The 22,421-nt window shown below is 46.4% G+C and overlaps 1 protein-coding gene across 2 annotated transcripts in view; it reads right to left on the bottom strand.

The window, feature by feature from the left end:
- Positions 1–464: 464 nt before the first annotated feature.
- The window catches only part of MYO10 (myosin X), a 256,083-nt gene continuing 234,126 nt past the window's right edge, over positions 465–22,421 (bottom strand). For both annotated transcript variants that reach the window (XM_043489225.1, XM_043489226.1), the window contains 13 exons: positions 19,632–19,725; positions 18,446–18,501; positions 16,385–16,527; positions 15,688–15,882; positions 14,500–14,657; positions 11,434–11,557; positions 10,438–10,735; positions 9,334–9,541; positions 8,073–8,209; positions 6,738–6,858; positions 5,673–6,125; positions 3,424–3,615; positions 465–1,953 (listed from right to left, as the gene is read on the bottom strand). In XM_043489225.1, coding sequence (XP_043345160.1) covers positions 1,852–1,953; positions 3,424–3,615; positions 5,673–6,125; positions 6,738–6,858; positions 8,073–8,209; positions 9,334–9,541; positions 10,438–10,735; positions 11,434–11,557; positions 14,500–14,657; positions 15,688–15,882; positions 16,385–16,527; positions 18,446–18,501; positions 19,632–19,725 — 2,281 coding nt within the window. In that variant the 3' untranslated portion in view covers positions 465–1,851. The remainder of the gene's footprint in view (positions 1,954–3,423; positions 3,616–5,672; positions 6,126–6,737; positions 6,859–8,072; positions 8,210–9,333; positions 9,542–10,437; positions 10,736–11,433; positions 11,558–14,499; positions 14,658–15,687; positions 15,883–16,384; positions 16,528–18,445; positions 18,502–19,631; positions 19,726–22,421) is intronic.

Here is a 22,421-nt window from a genome sequence, read left to right as displayed (position 1 = left end):
GATGAGGACATCGGGGGGCACCAGGGACGTCACATGCCATGTCTGATTGAGGAGCCTGTGTCGGTTCTTTGGGGGAAATCGGTCACTAGACAAGTTCCCTGGGTGTTCTGCTCACAAGCAGGTGAGCAGGCCTGCAAGCAGGTGGCAGGACAGAGGCTCTGCCATCAGGCGTCTTGGGGCTCGGCTTTAGGAGACAGTCTAATATCCACAACTCAAGTCCTCAGATTTCTGTGCTTTCACTGAACCTGGTGTTTTATCTTCCTCGCTTTCTTGGGGTCATGCTCTGTGTCTAAAAAGCTGCTAAAAATGACTACATGGTTGACATATAGTCCTGATGATCAAGTGCATGAAACACACAGCTTTGACCCTTTGAAGCCTTGAGCATTAAAAAGAAAACCCAACAAAAACACAAACAAGGCCCACATGGTATTGAGAGCCACCCCATAAAGAAAAGACACTGAACGTTAGCTAGTATCTTTTATTGTCAGACTTTCTTGAGCCAAGAAACAATGATTCCGCATGGCTATCCATAGGGATAAGGCAAGTTTCTTCTCTTGGTGGTTAGACTTAGTTGGCCTAAGTCTTTACAAGTTTTCTGTATAAAAATAGAAGTCCAAGACCAGATTACCTTTCTTCTGGTCATAAACGCTGATTTATTTACAGGGGCCTTGTTCAGGTCATCATTATAAACTTGGGATAAAATAGGTGTGTATTTTATTAAAGCCTCAGCATTGAATGTCAGGGTCCTTTAAAGATTTGCTCAAGTTGCTTTCAAGGAAGGTGACATTTTCCCCTCATATTCAAACATGGTTAAGTCACAATCTACCCACAGAGTGATTCAAGCTAACCTTCCAGGAAACATTTTTTTAACTTAAATCTCTTAGAAACTGAAGACTCCAAAGTGACTTCATACAGTTCTAAAAACAGCCTTGGAGCGAGCTGTTTAAGAGTGGTTTATAAATACAGTTATTTGCAGGCTGCATATCTGTTTATGATACAGCAGACACAGATTGCAGACTTTGCTACACGTAAAACAAAACTGGAGTCAAAAATGTGGCTTTTGAAATACAGCAAAGACAGGAAAAATCCAGGATTCCAGGTTGTTAATAAAAACCACCTTGCCAAGTAACAGTTGAGGACTCTTGACTCTGAACAATTAAAATATACAGATGCTACACCATTCATTGCACATCCTCTTTCCCTTCGCTTTCAAGGCTCGCGGAACAATGATGAAAGTGATGTGTTTATGAACACATGCGTGCACAGGCAAGCACATGCACATTAAAGATAAACGAGAAAAAGTTAATAGGCGTCTGTGAGGAAGGCTGCCAGCAGCTCTCCACCTAAAATAGACCATCCCCTCTCGCTCTCTCTCCGTCCCCCTCCCCACTCCCTCACCTTCCCTCCCAGGGGGAATCAGGCGGGAGGTTAGTGCAGAATTGATGGATCGACGCCCCTCCCCCACCCCAAGCTCAGCAAGCCTTTCTGAAAAGCAGGGGCGAGCATCTATCTCCCTTCAGTAGCACAGTTACGGGGGGTTTGTGTCGGTTCCACGGAGTTAAGGCACTTCCGGCTGCTTTGGTGGCAGCGTGCGTTTCGTTTCCTCTCTTTTTAAGGCATGTGTCATCTAAGAGAAGTAAAGCTTTGGAAACTGGGTTAAGGTGGTACATCTGAATACACCGGTCGCTGGAATGGACAGGGCGAAAGGTCCCCCGAGACACCTCCCTCCGACGAGGGTCTTCTGGAAAGTCCCGAGCGGCCGCAATTCGGACTGCAGACGCGGGAGCCGGCGGGGCCGAGGCGGGGGGTGGCGCGTGCAGGTGCCGAGTTCGCCGTGGACTCAGGCCGCCTTCACCTGGAGCTGCCCTGGCTGCTCACGGAGCGGGAGGTGCTGTAGCGCTTCTTCACAATCATGCTGATGTAGGCTTTCATGAGCTTGGCCACGTCCACCACCTGCGGAGGGAGCAGTCGGACCACGGTCACCAAGTGTCCGCAAGGCCAGGGGGCCCAGGCCAACGATCAGACATCCTCCGCCCAGGGCGGGCAAGCGGGGCCCGTCCTGTCCGCAAAAGCCAGTAGCCTGCCCGTGTGAATTCACGATGCAGGCTGTGGATTTGGCCAAAAGTTCAACTGCTTTTGCCCTTTTGCTCATGGTGGGGAGAAGGGACTCCTAGCCTTTCCCCCTGCGCCACCTGGAGGTTGCCTGATGTAAAACTGTCACATTTGCAGGTAAAATAAAGCCCCCATCTAATCACATTAAGAGTCCTGGTATGATCAGGGTTGGGATGACTGTCCCCACTGAAAATCACAGCTTTAAAGATTGGATCCCATCCTGCTGGTCAGCACCTCCTGATATAGCTGGAGAAACAGACTGAGGGCCAGGGCGAGGGTGGGGGGTGGGTGGATGGGGACCACCACCTCCCACCCCACCAAGAGCCACCCATGCATGTTCTGCTCCCTGACAACTCTGCACCCACAGTAGCTCTTCCAGGATGTGTTCACTGCCACCCCTTTCTGGCCCATTCCTCCAGATGGCTGGCCTGGGTCCCTGCGAAGACATCCTAACTGGCTTCCATCTCCCTGATCTCTCTTCCTTCTAATCCCACCGGACATCCCTGTGAAAGCACTGTCCAGACACACCATGCACAAAGATCTCACAACGGTTCTCTGTTGTCTACTGGAGTTGACCAAACCCAGCAGCCGGGCACCATGGACCCTCCCATAAAAGCCCCCACCTCCTTCCAGCCCACTGCACACCTCCTGCACCACGTCCGTGGTCATCACCTCCCAGCACCTCTCCCTCACTTCACGCCAGTAGCCAAATGGGAGGCATGGAATTCACGCCCATTTCTTACCTTTGCTTGCTAGCAGCTCCCCGTGTGGAGACCTCAACAGGCTTCCTGCATTCTCATCATGATTACTACTACATTTTATGCTTTGGAGCGGGATGGCATATATACAGAGGAGTTTTTGTGATTTTTTTTTGTGTGGTGAGAATTAGCTCTTCCCAGGACGGTCTGCCACTCACTCCCTCCTGCTCCTTGGACACTGCCTGGCCCCAGTCTCATAGCTGTCATACACTGCCACCTTGTCTAATAATTTTCGCAAGGCTTTATTGCCAAAATATATATACATATATATATTTTGTGGACCTCTATGTCACTTCCCTTTCTCTTCCTGCAAGGGTAAGACCCCCTGACAGCTGGAAACCAAATTTCTCCATTGCAAAGGTATACAGAAGAAATGTGGGACTATCAGATTTTGGCCTGGGAGAAACCTGCAGCAGGGGTGGGACCACCACACTGCATTTCCCTATGTCTTAGAGCGAAATATTCAAATAAAGTTATTTGGTCAAAGGCATCAGGAAATGGGATGTTGTCTTGCTAGTTCATCAAGGCCACAGACCAAAGATTTGCCTCTTACCTCACTGGTTTCAAAGAGCAGCTCCCTCTCATCGACGACGATCTTGTAGGTGTTGGCCAGCGGGGCACCGAAGGAGAGGATGTGTTCATACTGGAAGACTTCCAATGGCCTCCCTTCCCCACGCTTGTAGACAGAGACTGCGTCAGCACTGACGCCCAGCCAGAGTTCCTGGGGAAAGCCACCTTCCTTGCACTGGGGGGCGGGCAAGAGTTGGGGCAAGATCAGATCAGCAAAGTCAGAAACAGGACACAGAAACCACAAGATGGGCTTTGAGCCCAGCCCTCTGCACAGAGTACTGAACACATTCAATGTCTTTTTATGCAGAGGGCAATTTAAATACAAGATATGGTAGCTCTCTGGCTGTCTTAATTGATTTCTGACCAACTCATCAACCCCATGTATTTGGAGAACACCAACTAGTAAATTCAGCATCTTGCTTGGACTCTTCACCTCTCAACATCACCACTGTCTTGGCCATGTAAATTAGCTATGAAAAGGTGGCCACAGGCGAGGAACTTGACAGTAATTCCCCATCAAATCAAGCAGCCTGTCTATCATTGCATGCTAAGTGACTTCAGCTGTGTCTGACGCTTTGCACCGTATAGACTGTAGTCCACCAGGTTCCTCTGTCCATGGGACTGTCCAGGTAATACTAGAGTGGGTTGCCATGCCCTCCTCCAGGGGATCTTCCCTACCCAGGGATGGAACCGGCATCTCTTACATCACCTGCACTGGCAGGCAGGTTCTTTACCACTAATGCCACCTGGGGATCCCTGTCTATCTCTAATTCCACCTCAATCCTGCTTTGGATGATTGTTCTTCAAATACAAAATCTAGGAACATAGAGGGAAATTCTCCAAACATGTGCTGAGCAATTTCAGCTCCTCCTGAAAAACACATCTCGGGACAAGGAGCAGCAATGACCTTTTGTGTGTATGGTGGTTGATTTCACTGGTTTACCAACAGGCTTTTTTGCACACATAAGTGGAAGGATATAGGAGCTGGGATATAGGGATGACACCAGCAGGCAATGGGACGCAAGAGGGATACACATTGGGGATGCAGGAGAGGAGCTATTTGTACAAAGCATCTGACTTACACTTAAAAACAAATCTAACTGACTCGACCAACCAACCCGCCCACCCAAAGATGGCATCCAGTGAAAACTCATGGAATATATTATCAATATTTAGGGTTTAATAAAGCCTCCTTTAAAAGTCAACAGATAACATGCTGAATGACCCTGATCATAAGAAAAATAGATGCTCATCTAGACCAAGAGTTGGCAAACTTATCTGTTAAGGAACAGACAGTAAATATTTTAGAGTTTGTGGTGTCGGTCACAGCTATTCAACTCTGCCATTTTAGCCTGAAAGCAGCCAAAGAAAAATACATAAAAGAAAGAGCACTGCTGTATCCCAACAAAACTTTATTTAAAAAAAAAAAAAAAAAGAAGGCAGGCAGCATTTGGCCCTCAGGCTGCAGTTTGTCAAAGGCTTGATTTTGATCATTAATAAAATTTTCTTTCAATAAATGGTCTACTTAAAAAAAGAAAAAGGATATGAATCAGTACTGGGTTGATGCAAATTTAGCCAAATTCCAATTGTGTAAAAGAAATTCTTTCCTACAAACAGTCATGGGGAAAAAAAATTAAAATCCAAATATATCCAAATTTTCTAATTTTATGGACATACTGGCTAAGATTCTTTTAAAAACTTTAATGTAGATTTTTACCAGCACTTTTTCACTGGGTCTACAGCTTGAATAATAAAGTCAGTTATTTAAGAATAGGTGATATCTTAATTTTCCACTTGCTTCTCACATTACAAAAGCATTTACGAAAAGGAGGAAGAATACTTTGGGTGGATGGGGGAGGGTGTGAGGGGTAAAACTGGGGAGCTCTAACGTACAAGGGCAGGGCTTCCCAGGTGGTGCTAGTGGGTAAAGAATCCACCTGCCAAAGCAGGAGACATAAGAGACACGGGCTTGATTCCTGGGTGGGGAAGATGCCCTGGAGGAAGACATGGCAACCCATTCCAGTATTCACGCCTGGAGCATCCCCATGGACAGAGGAACCCGGTGGGAGGGTCGCAAGGAGTCTGATATGACCGAAGCGACTTAGCATGCACGCAACCTCAGAGGGCAAGAGAGCCACATGTTCTACCCGGTCCTCCCTCCCCGTGACCTTGACCGAGGTCACACTGACTCGGGTGCGCAACCTGGTCCGGGAGGCAGCAGCCCGCGCTCACCTCCACATCGAAGAGCGTCGACCCGTACCCAGGCCACTCCTTGATCAAGGCCATGTACTTGGCCATGGCCTGTTCCTGGCTCACGCCCTGGAATTTCTTCCACTTGTCCAGGATGCTGGCCCGCGCGGAGCACACCTCCTCCTTGACCCACATGTCCACCATCTGCTCCTCCTCTGCCTTCTGCCGTATCGCCGAGCCCGTCCGGAAGCTCCGCCGCAGGGTCCCCTCCAGGAAGCTCGCGCGCCTCTTTTCCAGCCGCTCCCCCGGCGTGAAGCTCTTGGTGGACTGGCTGATGCGGGCCTTGAGCCTCTGCAGCGAGTAGACCTCCTCGAGGGGCGGCACCGGGGCGTGCGGCGTGTAATCCCCCTGCAGGTACTGGAGCCGCAGGGCAGCCAGCACCTGCAGGTTCTCCTCGGGGGCCGGGTAGTGGCCGTGGATGACGGCTTCGTGGGCCTGCGAAGAGGCGGTCGATGGCTTTACGGGGCCAGACATGGCCATGTGACACGACGCCCGCCTGGCCTGTCCCCTCAAACCATCAGGATTTCTCTCAAATGCCATCTTCCCATAAAATGGGACCCTAACGCCCCTTCGCGGCTTTGAATTTCTCCCTGGCAATGGGTACCACTGAAAACGTGTATTTATTATTTCCTCTCCCTCTCCCTCCTCCCCATCCCCAACTAGGACAGTTCCTGGTACAAGAGTTCACATAATATGTATGCAAGTTTCCTTCTACCAATGAATAAAAGAGCAGCCCACACTGGTTATGCTGGGAATTCTACCGCCATGCCTGGTTTCTAAGGACTAGCAGTTAAAATGAGAGGGGTATGAATGGGTTCACCCCTGTGCGTCTGCAAAGGAGCTTAAGAACTCCATCAGTTCAGTTCAGTTCAGTCGCTCAGTCGTGTCCGACTCTCTGCGACCCCATGAGCTGCAGCACGCCAGGCCTCCCTGTCCATCACCAACTCCTGGAGCCTACCCAAACTCATGTCCATTGAGTTAGTGATGCCACCCAACCATCTCATCCTGTCATCCCCTTCTCCTCCTGCCCTCAATCTTTCCATGTACCTGTTCAAACATAAAGGCGAATTCCACACTGTCTTTTGGCACGTTGTCTGTGTCCAGGAAGCAGTAAAGTTTGAAGTAGAATTTCCAGGGCTGCTCGCCCGCCTCTGAAGTGGCAGCCAGCCTACAGACAGAAGCGGAGAGAGACGCAGGAAGTAAAACCAGATACGGGCCAAGGGTGGCCCACAGGGCCATCAGCGCATGGGATGTATTCTATATCAGCCTTCAGATACCCTGTCTGGGCTCAGAGCAGAGTGTGGAGGTGGGGTGGTGGGAGAGAAAACAGAGCCAGGGAGAAGCTTTTGAGAGTTCCCTGCTAACTCATCCAGAAGCAAAAAACACGCTTTCATCCTAGTTTTAAAGAAAACAAACAGGTAGCCTTCAGTTAAATTGAGCTAACAAGTATTTTCTGAGTGCCCATTCTGGTTAGTTCCAGCAAAGCATCATGCTGCATTCAGAGGAAGAAAAGAAACAGAGCCTATTCCTTCATTCCCTCTGCCAACTCTCAAATACTTATAACAACTGACATGGGGATTCCCTGACAGTCCAGTGATTAGGACTCTGCACTTCCACTGCCCAGGTTTGATTCCTGGTCACTAAGATCCTACAAGCCCACAGCACAGGAAAAAAAAAAAAAAACAACCTGAACTAAAACTGACATGAATATTAGGGAAGCTGTGTTTACATAAAGCAGAAATATCTTTTTTTTTTTTTCCTTTCCATTTTGGCTTATTTCCACCAAAGCACTTAGACCAGGCCCACCCAGAAGAGAGGATGTCACTTCTCAGAGACCTGAAGTTTGGGGCTGCTCTAAACCTCGTGGTCCCCTGCCACATTTCTAAGTTAAAGCTGCTTCTGCCCCTTATGCAGTCGGGGAGGGCGAGGGCCCAGCCTGGCTGGAGTCTTGTTGTTGGCACTAGAATCATTCTAGAGCAGGACTATCTTCTGTGTTACTTGGGGGGCTGTAAATATTGCAGGTCCAAGAGATACTAAATGGGGTTTGCAGCCGGCTTCTGTCTACTCACTCAGCTTCAAAGCTAATGACAAGTGAAGATCTGAGAAAAATCAGAAAATTCCAAGATAATGGGAACAACAGGCGACCGAGAGAAGGAATGGGGTGGAGGAACAAGGATGAGTGAATCCTGTTTGAGACAGTGGCTCTATCCAGGGTCAAGGGAAACAGGCAGCAGAAAGAGATGAGAAATTAAATATGCTTCAGCACAGGTAAAATGAGGTGGATTCAAACACGCGCTAAAGCTGAAAATCGAATAGAAGTTCAAACCCTCTTTCTCTTAACTTCTTTCTAACCTGCTGCCACTTCAGGGAGAAGGAACTTACTTTTCAAACTTTGCCAACACATCCGCCACGATGGTCCTGCTCTCAATGGCTTTATCGACGTGTCCATTGTACTCAAAGAGTGCGAACATGTTTCTGCTGTCTTCCATGGCCAGGCCTCGGATCAGCTTCTCCACCACCTGGAACACATGGGGTCCTCAGCTGTGGTTCTAGAACATGCCTTTATCAGAAGCCAGAGGGAGCTGCCGGCACACGCAAGGGTCCGAGCAGCTTTCCGACACCGTCGTGTGTAGAATTTCAAAGGTGCTGTTCCCCCTGGTTCTCTTGAAATCAGTTCTCTGTCTTCCTTGCCAAAAAGAACACAGGATATTCTGCTTCCTGGTAGGGGCAGATGCTGGGCCAGTTTCTTGAAAACTAGCAAGTGCATGAAACTAAAGTCCTTCTGGGGGCTTCCCTGGTGGTTAGTAGTTATGAATCTGCCTTCCAATGCGAGTGACGTGGGTTCGATTCCTGGTTGGAGAACTAAGATCCCACATGTCAGGGGACAACTAAGTCTGTGTACCAAGACATGAGAAGCCCACACACCACAACAATGACCCAGCTCAGCCAAAATAAATAGGTAAATAAAATTGTAAAACAAAAATAAAGCCCTTTTGTCTAACAGTGATTTCTGCTGATATTTCTGCTACATCAGCTTTCCTGGGTTTTATTGCACTATTCCTTTTAGCCCTTGGTTTTGCAATATTAATACTAAGTTTACATTGAAAAAAGAAAGAAAAAAACTGTGTTCCCCTCTCCCAGTGTTCTAGATTGCTGCTGTTGTTTAGTCGCTCAGTCATATCTGACTCTTTGTGACCCCATGGACTGTAGCCCGCCAGGCTCCTCTGTCCATGGGGATTCTCCAGGCAAGGATACTGGAGTGGGTTGCCTTGGCCTCCTCCAGGGGATCTTCCAGACCCTGGAATTGAACCACGTCTCCTGTGGCTCCTGCACTGGCAGATAAGATTCTTTACCACTAAGCCACCTGGGAAGACCCCATGTTCCAGATGTTTGTGTGGCAAACAGAAATACTTTGATCGTTTCTGCAGTAAACTGCGGTACTGCAGAAACGATCAGATACACCCTTGTCATGGTAGGTGTATCTGAGTCAGGTCCATAATCTCTACTAGACATGCCACTGCTTCTTAGATTAGCAGGATTATGGGCACGTCCTCGTTTACGGAGCAGCTGCAGTATGCCAGCCTAACTGTGCACAATTTTCCTGACCTGAGGAAGTGTGTGGGCACTTGGGCCTCCCGCTTACCTCCCCAGCCGTGGTGTGGGAGTTGATGGTGATTTTGCAGGAACCCCCGCCGTGGCAGTACACGGTGGACGTCATCTCTTGCCGATGGATCAGAGCTTCTATCTCATCTCGCGAAGGCACAAACTCTCTGCATTTGGTTTTCTTAAGAGATTCGTAAATGAAGAGGGAGTATTTTTCCATCTCAGTTCCTGGAAACTGCTCCCGTATCCTAGGAGACAAACGCTGACTGTTAGTTGCCAGAGTGAGCATGGATGGCTAGGTAGAGTCGGACAGCTTCAAGGTGCCGCAGACCAAGGTGGCCAGTGGGGTCCCAGTGGTGTGCGGGGCCAACGCCAGCCATGTCTGTAGCTCACCCTGTGCTGTTTAAAGATGAAAGCAGCAGAAAGGAAGAGACAGAAAGGAAGGAAGGAAGGAAGGAAGACAGAAAATCCAGAGGCCAAAGCTCCAAGTATGACCGGGAGCAACTTTTGCTACCAGCTGACCTCTGCAGAGCTATTATATTTGAAAAAGCCACATGCCTCATACTGTCCCGTGAAAATCCCTTTTTCACAGTTAATCTGCATCTGAATCAGAGTGTTTCCACCTGCTTGATCTGAAACAAATATCTAAGGTTTTTTTTGTTTGTTCTTTTCCTGTTTATATAGAGTTTGCGTGTGCTAAGTTGCTTCAGATGTGTCCAACTCTCTGCAACCCCATGGACTATAGCCCGCCAGGCTCCTCTCTCCATGGGGATTCTCCAGGCAAGAATCCTGGAGTGGGGTGCCATGCCCTCCTCCAGGGGATCTTCCCCACCCAGGGATCAAACCCATCTCTTGCATTGCAGATGGATTCTGTACTGCTGAGCCACTGGGGAAGCCCTTATATAGAGTGGTGGTATTAAATTTATCCAATGTCCTACACATTAGGACACAACCCTCAAAGTGACCTGGTCCCTGGACCAGCCCTGTGTGGTTTAGAGACACAAAGGTCGTCTGCCCCCGTAAGCTGCTCAGGTGACCTACGAGGCTGACCCACCCCAGGCGTCTTCTGTTCGGGGTCTGAGTTATTGGAGCCACGGGCCACTGCACCCCCGACGTGAGCAGCACTGCCCAGGCCACCTCGTACCTTCTCAGGTGGAACTTGAGGTACTTGAGGATCCCGCGGCTGGGCAGGAAGGTGCAGCTCAGGCAGGTGAGGATCTGCCAGCTGCAGAGGTTGCCCACGCTGCCCGGGTGGGGCACCTTGTTGGTCTGCTTGATGAGCTGGCAGTACAGCTCGTCTCGCAGAGGCCGGAGGTCGTGCCCCGTCTGGAGGATGCCCTGGATGATGGGGACAGGGTCGGACATGGACTCCAGCTGCTGGAGAGAGTTGAATATCTTGATGGCTTCGTCCTGAAGCGTCGTGTAGCCCTTGTCTTTGAGCACTAGGAGCAAAACAAAGAGAGTCACACGAGGGGTTCGGAGACGGTACCCTCTGAGCGTGTGGGGTTCAGAGAAGGTACCCGCTGAGCAGCGGACAAGAGGCAGGACTGGGGACTAGAGCTACTTCAGGATGAAGTGACCGCGCCCCCGCGATGTGCCTTGGACACTCCAATCAGCCCAACGGAGGCAGGCTAAAGTAAACTATTTTTAGTTATTTAAACTATTTAAACACGTAACTGAACTATTTCACTATGCAAAATGCTTACTGAGAAGCTGGTCTATGCCAAACAGGTTCCACAGCTGACAGGTAAGACACCTGTTTAGAGTTTGCCTCTCACAGCGTTCCCCAATCGTTTTCACACCAGAGACCGATTTCGTGGAGGACAACTTTTCCACGGACCAGGTAAGGTGGGTGGGGTTGGTTTGGGGATGATTCGAGTGAATTACATGTATTGTGAACTTTATTTCTATTATTATTACATCAGCCCCACCTCCAATCACCAGGCATCGGATCCTGGCAGTTGGGAACCCCAGTTCTGGTATATGAAGGGTACCGTGAGTTCCTGGGGAGAACTGGCATGTTCTTTAATATGACAATCCTCACGTCACTATAACCAACCAATGCTAATCTGATGGAGCTCAAGAGTTCACAGGGAACCACAGCACCATGTCCTGGGTCTGGGTGGAATTCGGGACTCACGGTTGAGGTTGATGTCTCCGTAGGGCAGGGGCAGGAGTGGGGAGTGCAGCGGGTGGTGGGTGTGCCTCAGGATGGGGTTCCGCTTGTATATCTGCTCCACCACGTCCGAGTTCAGGCAGTTCTCCTTGAGAAGAACGGGGCCATGAGAGAATGCCCACGAGCTTATCATAATAAGCATACACACGAAAGAACAAAGCCACCCGTATCCACCTGCACACGAATGGTTTTCATACATCACGAAACACCTGCAGCTTGGGGATGGTGGTGGGAATCCAGCATTAATCATCTCAAACACCAAGATAGCCACAAGTGATGCTTCAGGATAAATCATACATTCTTGTTTTTCTTACATAGCTTATTCTCATTCTCTTTCTTTGGTTTGCATATATTTTCCTATATTATTAAAAAACCTTCTTTCTGGAGATTGTCGGTGTTGTTCAGTCACTAAGCTGTGTCTGAACGACCCCATGGACTGCAGCACGCCAGGCTTCCCTGTCCTTCACTTCACTCCTGGAGTTTTGCTCAAACTCATGCCCATTGATGCCATCCCACCATCTCATCCTCTGTCGTCCCCTTCTCCTCCTGCCCTCAATCTTTCCCAGCATCAGGGTCTTTTCCAATGAGTTGGTCCTTTTCATCAGGTGGCCAAAGGATTCTAGCTTCAGCTTCAGCATCAGTCCTTCCAATAAATATTCAAGGTTTCTTTCTTTCAGGATTGACTCATTTGATCTCCTTGCAGTTCAAGGAACTCTCAAGACTCTTCTCCAACATCACAGTTCAAAAGCATCAATTCTTCAGCACTCAGCCTTCTCTATGGTCCAATTCTCACACCCATACATGACTACTGAAAAAAGCACAGCTTTGACTATACAGACCTTTGTCAGCAAAGTGATGTCTCTGCTTTTTAATATGTTGTCTAGGTTTGTCATAGGTTTTCTTCTAAGGAGCAATCTCTGGGAATTACATATACTTAAAAAATTAATAACTTCTCTGGCTAATTGTTTAGCCATAAGTCATTTGGCCAAATCACGCTATCCTTGTTTGTAATTCATTTTAAAAATAAGAATTCCCTAGCTGTTCAGTGATTAGGACTCTAAGTTTCTACTGCAAGGGGCCTGGGTTTGATCCCTAGTTGGGAAACTAAGATCCTGCAAGCTGTGTGGTATGGCCACTAGGAAAAAAAAATACATTTTGGTCGTTCTCTCATTGGTCTTTCTAGCCTCCATCTGAAAATGACACTATGCTATCAATGAGACCGTTCTTTCCTGAGAACTCCTGAAATATAAGAGCTCCTCTCAGAGAATTTCATCATGTATTCATATTTCTAAAACATTAATTTGGGATCTGAAAAAGTCACAATTATTTTTAGAACTTTGAATCAACAGAAAAGTTGGAGGAGAAGCAATAAATCATTCTATCGTGCCAATTTCATTTCCACTATGAAACTTTTTCAGTAACACTCAACTGAAAACAAGAAAGAAATATGTTAAACTACTTTAAAAAAAATTCTACTTACTTTTTTAAAAACATCTGATTTCAAATGCATTAAATGTGTTTGTCTAAGTTAAGAAGTGCTTCTAAATGTTAAGAAGCACTGTTTCACAGTTAAAAACTATTTACTCTTTCGTGTTTGATTTATACAGTAAATAGAGGGGTAGGTAAGATATAGCTCTGAAAAGAAAGTTCAGCTGATATGTGCTTTTTCCTTTCTTTTCTCACAAGAAAGCTTCAAAAAATTCATTTTTTTTTTAAGACAAGAAATGACATTACTAGTTTCAACTGTTCCTGATGACATATTAGTTTCAAGGGTTCCCTGGACAGCTCTGTAGTTTGTAGGATAACTGACTTACAGGAATCTGACTCCAAATACCCAGAAAACATATTTTGGAATCAAGAGCATGACTTGAATTTGGGGGGTAATAGTACCCTACCAATGTATTAGACCCTCTCCCACCTTTACAAAGGCAGTTTCCTTCCTGGATCTGATGAGCTACTTTCCTTTGACATATATCAGTAAATAAATGCCTGTCTCACTATCATTCTGGTATCTTTTCTGTCACAGCTCTGGCTCTTTCCTTCGTATTGGAACCCTGCCCATGTGGAAAATTTGGAGGAACAGCATAAAAATAATTTCCCCTGACTCGCTTCTGCACCAGGGACTGACCCATTATGTGAACAATGCAACCAGAACATCCCACATCTTCATTTCCATTCCTGGAAAATGAGCGCTGTGATCCTTGTTCATGGCTGCCATTTAACTATTCATTCATTATCAGAGCAAATAATCTTTATCAATAGAAAATCACAATTTAACAAGGTCAATGTTGGTCCAGAAACTTTGGAGCTTCTTCTGTGAGTTTGGAGGCATCTAACAAGGATTCCAACATTCTAGACCCATCCTGGGTTTCTCCCTGGTGGTGCAGGGGTCAAGAATCCACCTGCCAATGCAGGAGGCACAAGTTTGGTCCTTGGGTTGGGAAGATCCCCTATAAGAGGAAACAGCAGCCCACTCCAGTATTCTTGCTTGGAAAATCCCATGGACAGAGGAGCCTGGTGGGCTACAGTCCATGCAGTCGTAAAGAGTCAGATATGACTGAGCCCTAGGGATTAGATTTAGATTATGGGCTCTTAAGGAATCAACTTGTGTGGTCTAGAAACCGTTGAGTGAAAGTAGAATTATTTTGTGACTCCTAGAAGGGCCCCAACTTGGGCTCAAGTGGAATCTGTGACATGCAGATTGTCCCCCACACAGGTCACACCACGTCCCTGCGACTGGGGAGCCTGCACCCTAAATTACAGACCACTGTCCCTCTGCCTACACAGTTCTACAGCTGGGTTTGCCTCAGCAGCCACACCTAACACCTCCCCAGACAGGATAGCTTTAGCATCACATTCCATGTGCAGTCGAGCATTTAGATTTTTTAAAACCCGGGATGCACAAACATGAAATTGACCAAGAGTTAGTTTCAATTACAGAGTGAAAATGAAGCATGACTAATGTTGACATCTTGGTGTCCTGAGGGTGAGAATCTGGGAGCTACTACTGACCACTATGACCACTCTCACCTTGATATCTTGAATCAGCTGCTGCGTGGGGGTATCAATTGGGGCCTTGGTGTCGGTCACGTTTTGAATGGCACTGGACCATCTGGTGGCCTCGTTGAGCAGCTTGGTGTAGAGCCGGTAGCAGTGCTTGCGTCCATACACGGTGACGTTCCAGTAGCCTGTGAGAACAGTGACACACGCATACCAGTGTTAACCTTGGGGACCAAGGTGACATCCCCGTACCAGAGTCCCAGAAATCCAGCACCCACATCGTCTCCACCTGAGTCCCTTATTATTGAGTTCAGTAGCTACTTGCTGACTTCTTCCATATGCCCTGCCCTGCACTAGATACCCAAAGTCACGTGGAGTTTACAGTTGAGACGGAGAGATGAACATTAAAATGATAAGCCCAGAATCAAACATATAATTAGTATCATCTGCTCTAAAAGCAACAGGCATAAACTAAAGTCCTGTTCAAGGCTCTGGACAAGAGTGAGAACTCTTCCTTCAGATTTCTTTTTTTTCTCCCTTTCTGTTCCTTCTCTTCCTTACGATTTTCCCTCCTCCCTTTAAAAGAAACTGCTTATGCAAAGCAAGCAGTCCAAGTGTTCAGACACCAGACAAAAGTACAATGGAGTGATTTCAGTTTAAAAAAAAATAGAGTATTTTTCGAATGGAGTAACTATACTAAAAAAGCGCAAAGTCACAACGAGCAACAAAAATAAAAATAAACAATCCAGAAACATCTTTCATAATACCCAAACGGGAAAAGAAAAAGAAGCTGTGTGACTACTTTATATTCTACTGGGTTACATTCAGTGACACTCAGGTTCTACCTTGTTTTTAAGCTGCATTATGACTCTCAGGGTGCAACGGTGAGAAAGACAAAAAAACAGAAGCACAGAAAAACAAGGTGTTCTGCAGGAAAACCTTTGTTTATATTTCATTGCCCTGAGAAGAATCTTTCTGCAACTCAAAAAATCAGGACCCTTTACTATGGTTTACATTATCAAGTGTTCATATAGGTAACCACGGACAGCCTCAAAAGATAATTGAACAAGGAAAGAGAGATTTTTGGAGAGGAGAGGAGGGAATGTACACACGCTAGGTGGGGACCTCACCCCTCTGCTCTGAGCAAACCGGCAACTCCTATGATCAATCGGGCCACGTCTCAAGCATGATCAGCCCGAACCACACCGCATCGCTTACCTGTCTCCTTAAAGATCTTCTCATCGGGTGGGACGACCGAACAGAGGCTATTGAGGACCAGGGTGCCCAACTTCAGAGCGTTCTTTTCCGAGCTCTTGTAGTAATCCAAGGAATTGTGTGTGAGCACAAACCACCGTTTCTTCAGTTTCAGGGAAGACATCTTCGGACTGTTTTTCACTTCTTTGTGCAACCACCCTGGAAAGACAGACTGAAGTGTTAATTATTCAAAACCAGGATGAGCCGCATCTCGTACCAGGTGACCATCAGCTTACAAATGGGCTGTCTTTCTGTATGTCTGCTAGCAATGGCCACATCCTTCCTCACTTGATGATTTTTAACAATGCCAGCAGGCAAGATCGTCCAAGGAGGAGGGGAGATATGCATATCCACGGCAGACTCAGTTCTTTGTACAACAGAAACACAACATGGTGAAGCAATTATGTTGTCGTTCAGTCACCAAGTTGTGTCCGACTCTTTGCGACCCCATGGACTGCAGCATGCCAGGCCTCCCTGTCCCTCACCATCTCCCCAAGTCTGCCCAAATTGATGTCTATGAACCTGGACAAAGCAATTATACTCCAACTAAAAAAAAAAAAGAGGCAAAATTATTCAGAGAAGAGGCTCAGAATGGAAATGCAGCAGATACTCATGTAGATGAGAACAGGGCTCCGTAAGTCAGAAAGCCTCAGGGCATCACCTCTCACTATGAATTCCTGGCCCTCCACTCTGGTGTCGCCCTTGGACCTCTGCAGCAGCGTTATCCAATGGTGCATCTCCTCCGGCGTGTCGGCGTTGCAGTGAAGCACCCGGTTGGCAGTGATGATCACGAACGAGTTGGGTCTGAGCGGCGGAGAGAGAAGGAAGCAAAACCGCTTAGCTCCACTGAAACCCTCACCTCCGTGTGAACCAAGACTGAACGTCTTTTTCCCGGCTTACGGGTCACGGGGAGAAAAATGGCAGTGCTACTTGTATTTTCTGCTGAGGCAAACCTCGCTCATTTCTGCAGGATTTATTTCATGCCTCATTAACCTTTACACTTGGAGCAACACATTCTGAAAGGTCCTGGAAGGGAAAACATTTCTTCATGCAAAACTTTCCAGACGAAATTCGGTTCCGGGCAGGCTAACCAAGGTGACTGTGGGGGAAAGATTTTTTTTGGATGCCTCTCCAAAGTAAATTTCTTCCTGCCTTGGATAATATTTCTGTGGGTTGGTAATGAAATGTCAGACACCAGTAACAGAAGATAAGTAAACAGCTGTAAGTGGAACATCTTATACACTTGACTATGCCTGGAACAGAGAGCCACCTGGATCCATGACCTTAGTGTGAGCTGACAAGGGGGCCTTTTCCAGGCAGAGATAAATTAATAATGGAAATTTACTTTCTCCTGCATCTTTTTATCTGGCAACACGCTGAGTCTCTCATAGGACCTTGCTTCTATTAATTCTTCATCACTGGAGCTAGGGACTACGAACAATATTTTGCAACTTTTCAAATGTTTGCTGAAGTTAAGTGCTGCAAAAATTCAAGGAAAAGAAAGAGGAACAGGACTATAGTATGGACAGACAGGTGCTCCTTAAAAAACAAGATTTTTCTAGAGTTAGGAAAGGAGAAAGGTGAGCACTTGGGGAAGAGGGAAAAGCCAGGTAGGGATGGAAATTTCTCCCATGGATCATCACATGCCCACTGTGCCAGACAAAGGGGTTTAGAAGAAGAGAGGTGCAGGCAGGAATGTGACCATCAGAATAAGGACCTGGGCTTTGATGACTGATATGACATGCAAGTGTTCAAGGTTCCTGAGCCAGGTATGAGGAGGTGCAGGGTGACTAGTTGAAACAAAGAATACAGTTCAGAAACGCCTTTGTGAATGGTGAGTGATGGACACCTCAGAACTCTCATTTGGCCCAGGAGACATGATTTTTGTTGTCAATTTTAATTCATTTCTATTCTCTCTAAAGCAATGTTATTGAAGGCAAAAGTCAATTCCCACTTGTACTCAGAATTCTTAAGTGGAGAAGCAAAATAAAGATGGTAAAGATGATGGTCACTGGGTACAAAGACCCCAAGACCACTGCCAAAGATGATTTGCCTTCAAAAACAAACAAACAAACAAAAAACTGAAAATATGCTATTTTTAAGGGCATGGGTAAGGAAGGCATGTCAAGGAAAATAAATGACTGTGGTTTAATTTATTAACACTCTACATATAAACTTGCATCAAAATCCTTTCTCAATTCATTATCAAAGTATAGAAGGGGGAAGTTCACCCACCCCTGTGCTGGGACGCAAGCATTACCTTCCTATATGAATCCCAAGTTTCTCCCTGTTTTTTTGTTGTTATTATTGTTTAGTCATCAAGCTGTATCTGACTCTTTTGTGACCCCAAGGACCATAGGCTCTTCTGTCCATGGGATTTCCCAGGCAAGAGTACTAGAGTGGGTTGCCATTCCCTTTTCCAGGGGATCTTCCTGACCCAGGGATCGAACCCACAGCTCCTGCATTGTAGACAGATTCTTTACCATGGGGCCACCTGGGAAGCCTGTTTGTCTCTATGACTGTCTATATTAGGTTTCCACGCTCTCCCTCACCCCTGAGCCCCCACACTCCAAAGACACCCCGAGAGGAAGACCGTGATTGCTGGAGTGGATCGGGTGGGAACACGAAGCCTGAAGTCATCTCTAAGGCCACAGCGTAGAGGCCTGTGGGTGCCTGCAGGTAACGAGCAGGTACTTTTGTTAAGCATCACACCTGAGCTTACCTATCTGGGCTGTCCGAGGCACACACAGAATCGATCAGCCCCACATCCAAAGTGCCCTGGAAAGGAACGAAAAGCAGAGAAACTCAGAGAACCATTGGAGTACAGCACGCATCATGATAACATCCCTAGATGATGCCTCTCCAAGCAGGCAAACAAAAAAGGCTCCTTCTTTGTGTGTTAACAGTGAAGTAATAGTTATCTAAGGAAACATTCCCCTTCATTCAGTACAGACAGCCTTGAGACAGGGCAGAATCTACAGTCAACTCATTAAATAAATTATAAGCGGATCTTTCTGTCTTGTTCCTAAAATACTTTCAGTAAAGAGTGCTTACGAACTTCTTTCAATTGTACCAATTTTCTGATTTATATTATGATCTATCTTGAATTTTATATTTACAAGAAAAGGAAACGACTTCTAAAATATGGTTTTGTGGCTCTGTTTATACGTGTCTGGGAGAGATTAATGACAGAATGAATACAATTTGTAATTCAGTAAATCTTTTGAAGAGAATATAATAAGCTTCCACGATTTCATAAAAATTGGATTTTTTGGAGAAGGAAATGGCAACCCACTCCAGTATTCTTGCCTGGAAAAGTCCATGGACAGAGGAGTCTGGCGGGCTGAAGTCCATGGGATTACATGACTGAGCATGTGTGCAAGAGGGTGGAGGGAAATGGGTTGGTAGCAATAAAGTGGTAGAACTAAAAAAAAAAAAAAAATTGATTTTTTTTTTGTTGTTCAAGATGGGCAAACTGTAATCTATTACTACTCACAATCCTCTATAATTTCTTGTTTTTCTGTATGATTTTTACCAAAATGTTCCTGTTTCTTTAATTATTATAGTGTGTGTGTGTGCGCTTAGTCACTCCAGTCATGTCTAACTCTTTGCAACCCCATGGATGGTAGCCTTCCCCATCCATGTAGGACATGGATCCACTGTCCATGGGGATTCTCCAGGCAAGAATACTGGAGTGGGTAGCCATGCCCTCCTCCAGGGTATCTTCCCAACCCAGGGATCAAACCCGCATCTCCTGCATTGCAGGTGGATTCTTTACCAACTGAGCCACCTGGAAAGCCCAATTATTATACTATTACTTACTAAAAAACAAAACAAACTGTCCACAAGTTCCTGGTCCCCTTGCCCCCTCGGGATCGCCCCCCTCCACCGCACCGCAGCTCACATACCACAGCGTTTTGTGGGTTTGCCTGCTCGTCATGCATCTCCCGAATCTCCTGGTCTGTGGATGCGTGGACCTGACTCAGCACACTGAACCACTGGCTGTGGGAAGGAGACAGCGAGGGTTAGGGGAGGGCCAACCTCTGCACTTACAACACAGGGACGCCCTTTTCCACCTCCCCTGAAAAAATGACATCTCCTCTGAGCAACTTTAACTTGCCTGTTCCTCATGGGTAAATGTGGATATCCTACTACCAAAGGAGCAAGGGTGGAACAAACAGCCAAGGTACCTTGAAGTACCATCTGATGCGACTTCCGATCAGTGGGAAAACCCTTTTCTCTGGCCCTATATTCACATGGACATTTAATGATGATGATAACGAGCTTCTAGAGAAACTGGCAGCAAGAAATGAAACCCTCAGTTCTACCCAAAACCCTTCAGTCAAGAGTCTTTACTGAAAATATTATTTATAACCTAGGAAACATTCAAGTGCCTTCTCAGTTTTAAAAAGTATATTCCAAGGTAAGAAGGCCTATAATATAAGAGCATCATCTCGAGGGTCTACTTTCCCTACTCAATCCCAGGATGAGGTTTCCAAACACCTGATAGGATTTCTACATAAAACCACTGGAGAGTTGAAAATAGAAAATGCCTAATGTAGAAAATTATTTTGACTAGAGAACTCCTCTGTCTTCATTTCAAAAGGTTTTTGGTACTTCCAGCTTCATCAGATTCAGATAATGAAGGAAAACAGGCCAATTCCAGAAAAGTCAAGCAGAACAAAAGTTATGTTGTAACTAGAAACACAATACACGCTTCAGGAAAATGACTATGAATATCCAGTTGTCTGTTGGTTCATCCATCCATCCATTCTTTACTAAGCAACTACAAGTGAGAGGTACCAAATGTGAGATGCCAGAAGATGCCCTTCTCCTGTAGGGGGCTGATCAGACACATATACACACTCCTGTAACTAAAACTGAGAAAGTACTTGGTATCCAATGGCATATTTAAGTAAAGCAATTAATACCTATATTTAAAGGTAAGTTATGTAAATTATTTATAGCAAAGCACTAAAATCTCCTGTGATTCCTAAAGCAGAAACATGTAACCAAGAGCTTGAAAATACTCAACATACAGTGACACTTAGGGAGACCAATGGAAACATTTTAATACTGAATAATTCTTCAGTCATTGCTTTATAAAGCTCAAAAATATCCCAAGTCAAACACTGAGCAACATTTACATTTAAAACGTATGCCACATGGGATCAGACAGACAGACAGACAGACACACAAATAAAATTTGCTGTGGCTTCCATCTATACAGGTGACCGCTTCAAATCTAAAAAATCTCTTCTCCTAAATCAAGTACAACTCAGAATCTGAAAAAGAACTTTTAAAAATGTGTTCCACTGGTCAGGGCAAAAAGTCCTTGGCTACAATACTCCAAATGTTAAATTTAGCAGGTTCATTATGGCACAAAACAGGCAGGGCTGCTGCCAAACACTGGGTCTATAATTCAGTTGCAAAGCCGTGGGCATTCCCTGGACCGCGGCAAACCACATGTGGTCTCCAGGAGTCCCAGACAGAATGATGGGGCTGTAATTCCAGGTCTGCTTGTTTTTCCAGCGTTGTGTCATGATTTATGGATCTGAGCGGGGGGTTTTAGTTCGTTCCCATGGGAAGAATTATTTTCTTTGCCCTTCATGCTGCTGCCATGGTGTTGTATCAACACAGAAACATCCAAAGGGCAAGGGGTCATAAAGGCCCCAAGAACTCTCTGGAAGATTCTAGTGATTTCTGAGCTGACAAGTGAATTCTCCAGGCAAGAATACTGGAATGGGTTGCCATTCCCTGCTCCAAGGGATCTTCCCAACGCAGAGGCTGACCTGGGTTCTCTTGCATTGCAGGCAGACTCTTTACCATCTGAGCTACCAGGGAAGCTCTGAAAAGTGAAGAACACAGGCCAACGGATGTCACCCTCATAAATTAGAAGGCATTTTGTGGCACTGCTCAGATGAGCATTTTGAGCTCAGACAAGCTCCTTTTGTGGCGTTGGATGACAGGCAGCTCCAACCCGACCCGACACACCCAGAAAGCAGCAGGGACAGACAAGACACAGGCTCTCCTGAGTGACCCTGCCACGCGTCACACTGAGGGGCAAACCCCAGTCCTTAATTTGTGCCACATCTCGGCCCAACAACAGACCCCGAGGTCCAGGAAAGTCAGACAACTTGCCACAGCCAATAAGAGACACCACTGTCTTCTCAGCTCAGTCAGAAGTTCAAGCTCCTTAAGAGGCTTCCTGCCTCTCTTCAACAGAACTGAGCTTGCCTTCCTTTACAGATTATACTAGCTTTTCTCTGTTGGGGCTTCCCTGGTGGCTCAGAGGGTAAAGCGTCTGCCCGCAATGCGGGAGACCTGGGTTCGATCCCTGGGTCGGGAAGATCCCCTGGAGAAGGACATGGCAACCCCACTCCAGTATTCCTGCCTAGAGAATCCCATGGACGGAGGAGCCTGGTGGGCTATATATATAGTCCATGGGGTCGCAGAGAGGCGGACACAACTGAGCGACTTCATTTTCACTTTTCTTTCACTTTTCTCTGTACCTCAGTCTCCTACTCTGTAAAATCAGATAACAGTAATCCTCCTGCTACCCTGTCGGGTTGTTGTGAGAATTAAATGAGTTAAAACACGTGAAGCATTTTGAACACTGCTTGAAATACAGTAAGTTCCCTCTAAGTGTTAACTATCTCTCCAGCCATGGAATTCTTCACTGTCACGGCCTTAAGCAC

This window comes from Cervus canadensis, chromosome 16 (assembly GCF_019320065.1).
Source record: "Cervus canadensis isolate Bull #8, Minnesota chromosome 16, ASM1932006v1, whole genome shotgun sequence".
Lineage (NCBI taxonomy): Eukaryota > Metazoa > Chordata > Mammalia > Artiodactyla > Cervidae > Cervus > Cervus canadensis.
The sequence above is the reverse complement of the archived record's forward strand: the minus strand, read 5'-3'. Positions and strand labels throughout refer to the sequence as shown.